This window comes from Carlito syrichta, unplaced genomic scaffold (genome assembly GCF_000164805.1).
Source record: "Carlito syrichta isolate Samal-C Ts95f unplaced genomic scaffold, Tarsius_syrichta-2.0.1 Scaffold130732, whole genome shotgun sequence".
NCBI lineage: Eukaryota > Metazoa > Chordata > Mammalia > Primates > Tarsiidae > Carlito > Carlito syrichta.
Window position 1 is genome coordinate 7,297 of NW_007074828.1, and position 10,587 is coordinate 17,883.

The following is a 10,587-nucleotide window of genomic DNA, read 5'->3' on the forward strand; positions in this document are numbered from 1 at the left end:
CCCCACTGCGGCGGTGCACCGAGCAGGGAAGCTAAGGGCTCTCGTCCCCCAGAGGTGGAGTGCGCTACGGTGACCACGCGCATCGTGTCTCAGATCAAAACCAAGGGCGCCCTGGGTGTCAGCTTCATCTTCTTTGGCACTTCCTTCCTCTTTATCACGTCACACTTCACCTGTAAGTAGCTTGGGGCTGTGCCCTGGTGGACCACCCCTCCCTTCTGCCTCGCAAGGCCGGTGGGCGTCCTCAGCTCCGTTTCCAGGGCTGCAGGGCTGGCTCCACCCCTCATGCACGGGCACTGTGCTCCGCGAGCTGTGCTGAGGGTCCAGGAGCAGACCTGCTTCGGGCCCACGGCTGCCGCTGCGTGGGCCCATGCTGTGTCCTCTGGGGCAAAGTTGTCTCTGTGGGTTCCACAGCAGGTGCCCCAGAGGGCCATGGCTCTCTGCCTACATGCTCAGAGCACGCCAGACACACAGGCTCTGTGCGGGAGACTCGAGTGTCCAGAGACCTTCCCCTTCCTGCTTGTGTCCCCGCAGCTGGGGACGGGAAGGTGACAGAGCGGCTGCTGGACTACACCAGGACTGTGCAGGCCCTGGCGCTGCCCAGGAACGTGCCGGACACCAACCCCTACCGCTCCAGCCCAGGTGAGGGTTGGTGTCATGGCTAGCACATGGCCCGGCTCCCGTGGGGTTCCACGTGGGTCTCCCCCTCATTCCGCCGCTGGTTCAGGGAAGCAGTGTCCAGAGCCTTCGGGAGTCAAGGTCAGGAAAGTCCAGTCGCGCGTGTGCAAGCCCCTCCTGAGGTGTGGCTGCCTCTCAGTCCAGTAAGCGGCTGGGCAGACGTGCCCGCCAGGCTGACGAACCATCCAGCCGAGCCTGGCCCAAGTCCTTGCTGCTGCCTCCCCGCTCCCCCGCCCCCCCCCCGCCCCGTGAGAGCTGAGATGCACTGTGTGACCTTCGCTCACGTGAGGGTCAGGCCACTGTCTACTCCTGAGACCGCTCCAGGTGCTTCCTGGAACTGTCCGCATGCCAGTGCTGCCCCGTAGAGCCCAGTGGCCCGGCTACACCGCCTCTGCCCGCCAACCCCCGAGACTTGCCTCCTTGGGGCGCCACAGCCAGGCTGTGACTCGTTATCCCCCCCTGGCCCCAACCTGCTTCCCCACCGTGCCGCAGCCGACGTCACCACCCGCTTTGACGAGGTGTTCTGGTTTGGCGACTTCAACTTCCGCCTGAGCGGCGGGCGCGCAGCCGTGGACGCCCTCCTGCACCAGGGTCTGGCGGCAGATGTGCCGGCGCTGCTGCAGCGTGACCAGCTCCTCCGGGAGATGCAGAAAGGTGAGCGCCGGAGGAGGAGGGGTGGGGGTGAGCACCGCCGGGGGGAGCACGAGCCGCTCTGAGCACTCGGCCCTCGCAGGGTCTGTCTTCAAGGGCTTCCAGGAGGCCGACATCCACTTCCTCCCGTCCTACAAGTTCGACATCGGGAAGGACACCTATGACAGCACCTCCAAGCAGAGGACGCCCTCCTACACGGTGAGTACCCGCCGTCCACCTTCTGGCACAGACTGTCTCTGGCTGGACTTGAGACTCGATTCCGCACCCTGCCCTTTCGAGAACCCCTTCGGTGGAGAGCAGCGCCCGCTCCCCTGGTGTTCTGAAGTCTGGACGAGTCAGCCTGGATACTCAGAGGCCTTGGCACACAGCTTGCCTTCATGTGCCGTGGGCTGCCAGAGCCCTCTGCTGGGCACACTGGTCCCCTCACCTGCTCCCCCCAGGCCCATGGCACCAGCTCTATGCATGTCCTGTCTGTGGAAGCCTAGGGGAGAGACTGAGGCAAGGCTGGGGGAGCAGGCACTGTCCAGGGTTACTAGCGGCACGGGACAGCTACAGGCACCGGGCTATAAAAGGAGCCCGAGGCTTGGGGTCAGGGAGAGTGCTTTAGAACGGCATGGGAGGGGCAGGCAGACAGGCCACGCCCCCACATACACATAACTGCCACCCCCCACTTTCTGGAATCTTCCTGAAGGACCGGGTCTTGTACAGAAGCCGCCAAAAGGGTGACATCTGTCCAGTGAGGTACTCTTCCTGCCCTGGGATCAAGACATCCGACCACCGCCCCGTGTACGGCCTGTTCCGGGTGAAAGTACGGCCCGGGCGAGACAAGTCAGTGTTCTCTGTCATGTCTTTTTGGGCCCTGGAGGGGTCTTGGGGCCTGTTCCCAGGGGGTGGCACACATGGATGGTGTCCTGGGAGCCGAGGACCTGCTGAGGACCACGTGACCTGGCGTGATACCTGGGGCTTGCCTGGCACCCTAGGGGCTGTGCTGGACTTGCTCTGGAATAGGAAGCGGGCCAGCCTGAAGCCTTAGGAAGTGAGGCTGAGTCGAGCAGCAGCAGGCTGGGCGGCAGCAGCCTGGAGGGAGGGAGGCCTTGAGCGCTATGGCATCTCTCTCCCTGGCTCTGTCCCAGAACGGCTGTCCCCACCCCACTGAGGGAGCATAGCCCAGCGATGCCCACTGCCAGCACCTCTCACGGCCCTCTGCTCCTCCACAGCATTCCGCTGGCCGCTGGCAAGTTTGACCGAGAGCTGTACTTACTAGGAATTAAAAGGCGGATTTCAAAAGAAATTCAGAGACAGCAAGCACGGAAGACCCAGAGTTCCAGCACTGTCTGCACTGTTTCTTGAAGCCTGCTGGACAAGGACTCACCGATGCCACGCGGGAGGGCACTGACCGGGATCCTGAGAAGGCTGGGAGCTGCTGCCTGGTGGCCACTTGCCCTCTGGAGTCCCCACGAGCCGTGGCCGGGGCTGGCCGGGATGGCAGTGGGGCTGTGGTGACCTGCTCCACCGTGTCAGCATCCCGCAAGGAGCGAACCCATCCTGTGACTTGTCCCCACAGGCACAGGTAGACAGCATGGACCGCCACGCAGCCTCCAGCCACCCTCAGGGGCTAACATCTGAATCGGTTCGTCTCAAGCAGCTCCCACTCCCTGGAGGCTGCCGCGGGGCACCCCCTTCCCGCCCACGGGCTCTCCCTTGATGGCCTGGCTCAAGTCCTCGCGCCCAGAGCAGCATCTCTAGGTCTGCGGCCTGGCAGCCCCCCACACACCGAGCTGGACCCCTCCACAGTGCAGGAGTCTGGAGGGACGCTGGCCTCAGGCTCCCAGGTACGCCCCAGAGACCGCCTCCAGCACTGTCACCTCTGTCAGGCTGCAGGTCCCTGCATGGGACTAGCCAGCCTGCGTCCCTGCTTTGAGGGGTCCTAGTTAGAGAGACCACTTCCTGTCTCTTCCCGACAGGCCAAAGCCAGGTGGGAAACGTTTCATAGTTCTGGTGACTTCAGACCATCTGCTTTTGAAACCTCAGCCCCAGGTGGACATCAGTGGAGTGCACAGCCAGTGGGACAACCAGCTTAGGATGTCCCCACCCCGTCCCCCTGGGCCAGACAAACATCATGGTACAGGTCTCCTTAGGGTTTAGAATTCATTCTTGCTCTTTGTATCTTATCCCATCTTGGAAAAAAAAAATGTAGGCTTTGAATGTGAAAATCTAGGTACGTCCACTCTAGTCTTTTAAATTATTTATTTTTCCATATTTATATTTTTAAATAAATACATATATTAAATCCTAAACTTTCTGGCCAAACATTAAATCTTAGAAAGAAACAATCTGCATCCCAGCATTATTTTTAAAAATCTGGTCTTACCACCAATAGCGTCTAATTAACTCTGCTGTGTTCAGAATCCTGCATTCCCAGTTCATACCCGAAGTAAGCATTAACTGGAAAAGGGCTTTTCTAGGGAGAAGTGACTACAGACTTGAGTGGAACATTACGAAATCACAGCCAATTCCAATGGATAGTACATAAAAATGTCTTAGCCAGCCACTTCCAAAATATGGAGGCAATACATACTCCATTTTTTGTTATCTAATGAGAGAAATTGGCCAGGCGCGGTGGCTTAGGCCTATAATCCCAGCACTTAGGGAGGCCAAGGCAAGAGGATTGCCTGAGCACGTGAGTTCAAGACCAGCAACATGGTGAGACCTTGTCTCTACAATTTATAAAAAAATTAGGACAGACCTAGAAAGATGGCGGAGTAAGAGCAAAGGAAAATCCCTTTGGTTCCAGAAAATCTCCTGAAAAAGAGGAAAGCTTATCAAGCTCTCAAAGCCACCCAGGCAAAACGGGCGCTTTTGGCAAGGAAGGAGCAAAGGAAAGGAAAAGGGCTCGAGTTTAAGCGATTGGAATTGTTCCTGTATGATTCCTGGCGGCAGAAACGTTGACAGTGTGCGTCTCAGAAGACGAGAAGTGAAACCTCATGCCTTGGAATTGCCAGGTCAGCATTCCTTGGCCTTTGTCGTATGCCTCCAAAGGATTGATAGAGTGAGTTCACTGGTGCAAAGGACTATGGCAAGACTCCACCTGAAGAAAATTTTCAATGGTGTCTTTGTCAAAGTCACCCCCCTCCCACGAGCCTAAAAATGCTGCGTGTTGTAGAGCCCTATGTGACCTGGGGATTTCCAAATCTGAAGTCTGTTCGGGAACTCATCTTGAAACGTGGACAAGCCAGGGTCAAGAATAAGACCATTCCTCTGACAGACAACACAGTGATTGAGGAGCACCTGGGAAAGTTTGGTGTCATTTGCTTGGAAGACCTCATTCATGAAATTGCCTTCCCGGGAAAGCATTTCCAGATCTCATGGTTCTTGCACCCTTTCCAACTCTCAGGAACCCATCATGCTACCAAAAATAGAGTAGGCTTCATCAAGGAAATGGGCTCACCTGGCTATCGGGGTGAACGCGTCAGTCAGCTAATCCGCCTGCTGAACTAGACCTAGAATATCTGAAATCACAGTGCATTGGAAGCACGTGTTTTTGTTTTTTGGACTTGGTATCAAGTATCTTCAGAGAAGATTATTTGGGACTCTCCCTTCAAAACTGGAAGGAAAGGGTCAGGGAAAAGACAGAAGAGTATGTTAATGGCAGGCACCTCTCATCACAGTTCAGTTCCAAGGAAAAATTCCGATGTTCTCCACGTTGGCTGCCCCCACCTCTGAAATCGATGTATGTCACACAGGAAGGAGTCTCACGTTGTCACATCTTCTGTCCTGAGGCTCAGTACTGGTGAATGAGTAAAGCAAGCATGTGTACAAGACTCCTGCCGCAGTGGACCAAGCCCAGGGGCATGCTTGAATCTGGGGGTTCCTGGGGCCCCGCTTTGAAAAGACTTCAAGTACACTTGGGAACAAGAGCACACACACACCAAAAAAATTAGCTGGGCATGGTAACACATGCCTGTAGTTCAGCTCCTTGGAAGGGTGAGGCGGGGTGGCTGTGAGCATGCCACTGCACTCCAGCCAGGGCAATGGAGTCAGACTCCAACGCCAAAAACAACAACAAAAATTCCATTCAAAAGGGTACAGCCAATCCCATCTAAGTTTTAAATAACTTTTATTTTTTGATATGGGATCTTGCTGTCACCCCCAGGCTGAGGTGCAGTGGCGGGCACAGCTTGCTGCAGCCTTTAACTCATTAGGCTCAAGTGATCCTCTTGCTGCAGCCCCCCTAGTAGCTGGAACTACAGGCTTGTACCACCATGCCTGGCTAACTTTTTATAGAAATGGAGTCTTGCTACGTTGCCTAGCTGGTCTCAAATTCCTGGGCTCAAGCGATCCTTCCATCTTGGCCTCCCAAAATGCTGTTTTGGGTTTACAGGTGTGGGCCACCACACCAAGCCCATCTAATTGCAATAAACTATTCAGATGGTCTGTTTGAATAAGATCTTGTGCCACAAGATTCAAGTCAATTAACAAATCTTTGTTACCAGGATTTTTGCAGTAATGGGACTTGAAATAGGGGCGATTGTATGGATTCTTCCTAGGTATTTTCTCTGACCCAATCATGGGAAGCTTTTAATCTGACCCTAGACTGCATGCATTTGGCTTGACATTAAGAGCTTCAACTCTTTGGGAGGTCATTACACACAGCTAATAAGATCACTTGCTGGACACTCACCATTAGATTGTAGATGAAAGGAATTTCACTTAGTTTAAAATTCAAATAAATGCAAATGAAGTTGGCCAATCGCTATGGAAAGTAAGCTTCATAAAGAATTGTGGCTGGGCATGGTGGCTCACAGCTGTAATCCCAGCACTTTGGGAGGCCAAGGCTAGAGGACTGCCTGAGCCCAGGGGTTCAAGGCCAGCCCAGGCAACTTGGTTCTCACTAAATCAAGAAAAATTAGCTGGGCATGGTGGTGCATGCCTGTAGTTCTAGCTACTTGGAAGGCTGAGGCAGAAGGATCATAGCAGCTCGAGGCAGCAGTAGCCATAAGCATGCCACTGCACTCCAGCCTGGGGAATAGAGATTCCCATTCAAAGAAAAGTCAGTGAGGACCACGCATGAGGGTGGTTTTTAAAATTCAGCTCCCGGTCCCTCAAACACTTGCGCTTGTGTCTTTCACTCAATAAGGTTGTACTGAGTCCTCTCCAGCCAGCAGGTATATTGGCATGAACCACCAGCCAGCAAGAGATGTCTGTCCTAATGGGGGAGACTATTAAAAAGATTCACCCAGCACTGTGGGAGGCTGAGGCAGAAGGACTGCTTGAATTCAGGAGTTTGAGACCAGCCTAGTCAATATGAGATCTCGTCTCTAAAAAAAATCAAATAATTAGGCCGGGCTCGGTGGCTCAGCCTGTAATCCCAGCACTTTGGGAGGCCGAGGTGAGTGGATTGCCTGAGTCCACAGGTTCGAGACCTGCCTGGGCAACTTGACGAGACCTCATCTCTACAATAAATCAAAAATTAGCTGGGTGTGGTAGCACGCGCCTGTAGTTCCAACACTTGGAAGGCTGAGGCGGAAGGATCGCTGGAGCCTAGCAGGTCGAGGCTGCGGTGGCCGGGAGCAGCCATTGCACTCCAGTCTGGGTGACAGAGTGAGTCTCAAACTCAAACTCAAAAAAAAAAAAAATCAAATAATTAGCTGGGCATATATAGTTCTAGTCACTCAGGAGGCCAAGGTGGGAAGATTGTCTGAGCCCGGGAGGGTGGAGGCTACAGTAAGCTGTGATCATGCCACTGTACTCCGGCCTAGGTGACAGTAAGGCTGACAACAACAAAAAGACTTAAAGTGCAGATGTTTGCAAAAGAGAAAAGGCAAGCAGGTGGGGTGTGGTGGGGAGGGCTGGAGTTGGCCATCTGGTTAGAAAGGCGAGACGCCCTGGATCCCAGTGAGAGCCAGGTGGGTGCAGCGAGAAGCGAGAGAACCTGTGTCAGCTCAGCTTCCAAGACACCAGACACTGATGTCTGGTTAGCTGCAGTTTCTAGAATGTTCTCAGGCTGCTCAGCAGGTAAGGAAGCAGGTCTGTAAGTCATAAGTCTTTAGAGGGTCAACTCAAGCTCCAGCCTCTGCTCCCATGAGTTACCCACTGCAAACTGGATGCCCATCTACTGAGCAATTGAGCATCAAAAGTTTCATGCAGCCAGGCACCCCCCCCATAGGGTAACAGGATTTCTAATTGGAAATTCACACAGGCAGAACAGATGCCACTTTCATCTGGCTCCCACCCAGGGGGAGGGACTCTACCCGGGGCAGCAAGCTGACTTCTCCCATCAGGGCACGATCTAGCAGGCTCCTCTGCTGGTGCATTTGTGTTGTAAATTCAAAGCATGAGAGGCTCATGTGCAGGAAGAGCATCCAGGAAGCAATAAAGCCTCAAAGTGTGAGTTCCTTAAAACAGCCCCTCCAACTGGGGCACCCACCACACTGCAGAGGCTTGTTTCCTAACTCTTCAAAAGAGATCAGCGAAGGCTCTTCTCTCCTCGCAAGACAACACAGCCCAAGTTTGTACACGCCACTGACTGCTGCCTACCATGAAGCTGCCCTCTGACCCACAGCAGCATCACCAAACCTCAGGTGGCTGATGCCAGCTCCCAGGCCTGACCTGCCCCCAGAGCCCCTGGGGAATTTCTACAGGTCTATGGATTTGAGAACTGCAGATCGACACGTTAAATGCCTTACCCGTAGCCTACACTCCCAAAGCTATCTGGCCCTTCGTTCTCCTGAAGACACCTGCATCTGCAGACCGGGTCCTACACTCCTTAGTGCTGTCTTCTAAACGGGCCATAGGCTTTCTGCTGTCACCCACCATCATCCTCATGCACACTGCAACAGCTCTGAACTCAGAATGCATCTTACAACAAACAGACGAGAGGCTCTGACATAAGGGTCAAATTGGATGATCCAAAGAGAGAAAGGTCTCTATTTTAGGAAAGTTGCTAGTTAAGACAGGCCTTTAACAAACCCCTTATCAGGGGGAGAAGAAAAACACAGTAAGAAAGATACCCCCATCTTAGTGATGGCAGGTGAGCATACGTGGGGACCATGAAATATTAGCGATAGCAGGTGTATACGTGTGGACCACGACCCACAAAGCAGACTGCGTGCTCTCCTGCCTTGTTTGCCGGAGGTGAGTGCTAAGCCCCGTGCCAGGCACTGCATGACCATCACACAAACATGGCCGCTGAGGTGAGCAGCACAGGCCTCTCAGGAAGCCAGGAGGCTCCACCAGATCCTCACGTGGGCTTGCCACTTTGTGACCACCGACTCAAGGAGCCCACAGGCCTCCACGTGCTGAGAATCCTAAGGGGACACAGCAGCCCGGTTTCATTACAGCAGGCTGTGTTTCCTCTCTCTGCACTTTGCCTGGTCTCTAGGCCGGAGTGTGAAGGGAACTATTTATTCCACTGACTGGCACATTCGATCCTGAAGGAGCGAAGCCGTGGGGGTGCTCAGGCAACATTATTCATCCAGGTTACGAGGCGAGTCCAGGGTCTGCTCTCCCTGTTGACAGCACCAGACATCTTTTTAGACTAAATCCACAAAGTAACACGTGTAGAAACAGATTCCATCCATGGCTTTCGGGTCCAGACAGGTGGCAGGGCCTCTACCGGAAAAGCCGGTATGTCCTGGGCAGGCGCCCGTCCTTACTGGACAGTGCCGCCTGGATGTGCTCGTAGGTGGGCAGGTCAGCCAAATCGCCCAGCGCAGCCACCGCTGGCCTCCCCCGAAGCATTCCAGAAGCGACTCTCTTGACGTCGTCTGGCTTCACGTCGCCTAGCAGAGAGGGCAAAGGGGCATCAGGTAAACACACTGTCTCCACGTGAAGGCTGTGCCAACACAGGGCAGGCCCAAGAAGATGGGGTTGAGGTCCCCTCACTGGACAGGAGACAACAGTGAAGGATGCCACGAGCCCGAGCCACCCCTCTTCAGAGCAGCCTGTGCCAGGATTAAAGCCTGTCCACAGAAGGGTTCGATGCAAACGGAACCTAGTATACAATCTGAGGAAGCTCAAGGACCTCATGATGGTCACTCTATGTACCATCTCATAGTGCCCTGCTGTGCTCTCTAGCCATTACCCCACTGAGTCCCCTTACACCCCCAAGCAGTGGGATAGTCCCTGTCAGGGGTGAAGGCTGGATCACTGGCTGAGGTGCCCAGCTGGCATGTGAGGACTGGGAAGTGACGCCGAATCTGAGCCCCAAGGCCCTGCCCTCCATCCTCCCTACTGAGGCACCATGCGGAATTCCCTGGCTGTGGTGGGCAGCCAGGCCCTGCACCCCAGGGCTGCCTGTAGGAGGGCCCCAACCTAGGCCCTCACCATCACATAGTACTCACGAATGAGTGCGCACAGCTCATGCGGCAGCTTTCTGGAGCGGGTGGCCAGCACCTGCCTTCCCACGTCCTCAAAGATCACAGGCCGGGACTCCAGGTTCATCATGAGCATGGACATCAACTGCGTCTTGGCTCGCTCCAGCTCCACCTGGGCCACAGCAAGTCAGGCGGGGGCCCACACCGCCCACCCTGCCTCCCACCGCCACTCAGCTAGTGGAGAGATCAACAGGAACACATCCCAGCAGGCTGCATCTACCCACAGTTGCACAGGAGGAAGAACCTGTCCCAGGGACCCACCAAGACACAGCATGCCCCGGAGTTCCTCTGGTGGGTTTCTGGGTCAGGGCTGGTATTACACACTACAAGGCCTTTACCACATTAAGAGATAAGGGAGAAATCATTTCCCCTAAGTTATCTTCTGTGTAACAAGAAGCACGGATAGGTCAGCATGCCACCCTCCACAACTCCAGGACCTCAAAGAACCACTCAAAAAAGCAGGAGAAAATGACTAAGATGCAGATCCTGGGCTGTGCCAGACTCCCCACTGCAGGGTACGGGGAGCTGTGTTCAGCAAAGCCCCTGGGATGTCCTGAGGGAAGCAGCCTGCGTCCATGGCCCAGATCCTGGGCCTCTGACCAGGTGTGGAATTTAAACATGACGGCTCCAGCAAGGTCGATTATGAGCTGTGGTCTGAGGTACAGGCGGGGACAGCGTGAGATGTGACATGCCACTGAGTCTAGCAGCTGTCAAACTGAAAAATGCTGAACAACAGGTTGGCTGATATTCTAGAACAATTTTTAAGTAAAATCGATCCTGGCCAGGTGCAGTGGCTCATGCCTGTAATTCCAGCACTTTGGGAGGTTGAGGCAGAAGGACTGCTTGAGCCCAGGAGTTCAAGACCAGCCTGGGCAACATAGCAAGA

The 10,587-nt window shown here is 54.6% G+C and overlaps 2 protein-coding genes and 1 pseudogene across 3 annotated transcripts in view; 2 read left to right on the forward strand and 1 right to left on the reverse strand.

The window, feature by feature from the left end:
• INPP5E (inositol polyphosphate-5-phosphatase E) overlaps positions 1-3,656 on the forward strand; it is a gene marked incomplete at its 5' end in the record, with an annotated part of 4,998 nt that extends 1,342 nt beyond the window's left edge. Inside the window, 6 exons of the mRNA XM_021708120.1 lie at positions 53-172; positions 532-639; positions 1,168-1,329; positions 1,409-1,524; positions 2,018-2,154; positions 2,544-3,656. Of these exons, the coding sequence (XP_021563795.1) occupies positions 53-172; positions 532-639; positions 1,168-1,329; positions 1,409-1,524; positions 2,018-2,154; positions 2,544-2,676 (776 nt within the window). The remainder of the gene's footprint in view (positions 1-52; positions 173-531; positions 640-1,167; positions 1,330-1,408; positions 1,525-2,017; positions 2,155-2,543) is intronic.
• A 424-nt stretch (positions 3,657-4,080) lies between these two features.
• LOC103250612 lies at positions 4,081-5,143 on the forward strand (annotated as a pseudogene).
• Positions 5,144-8,214: 3,071 nt separating this feature from the next.
• PMPCA (peptidase, mitochondrial processing alpha subunit) overlaps positions 8,215-10,587 on the reverse strand; it is a 13,588-nt gene continuing 11,215 nt past the window's right edge. Inside the window, exons 12-13 of one of the 2 annotated variants that reach the window (XM_008049210.1) lie at positions 9,669-9,813; positions 8,215-9,107 (exon numbers count right to left, since the gene is read on the reverse strand). In XM_008049210.1, coding sequence (XP_008047401.1) covers positions 8,938-9,107; positions 9,669-9,813 — 315 coding nt within the window. In that variant the 3' untranslated portion in view covers positions 8,215-8,937. The remainder of the gene's footprint in view (positions 9,108-9,668; positions 9,814-10,587) is intronic. The other variant, XM_021708125.1, reaches the window with a different exon arrangement.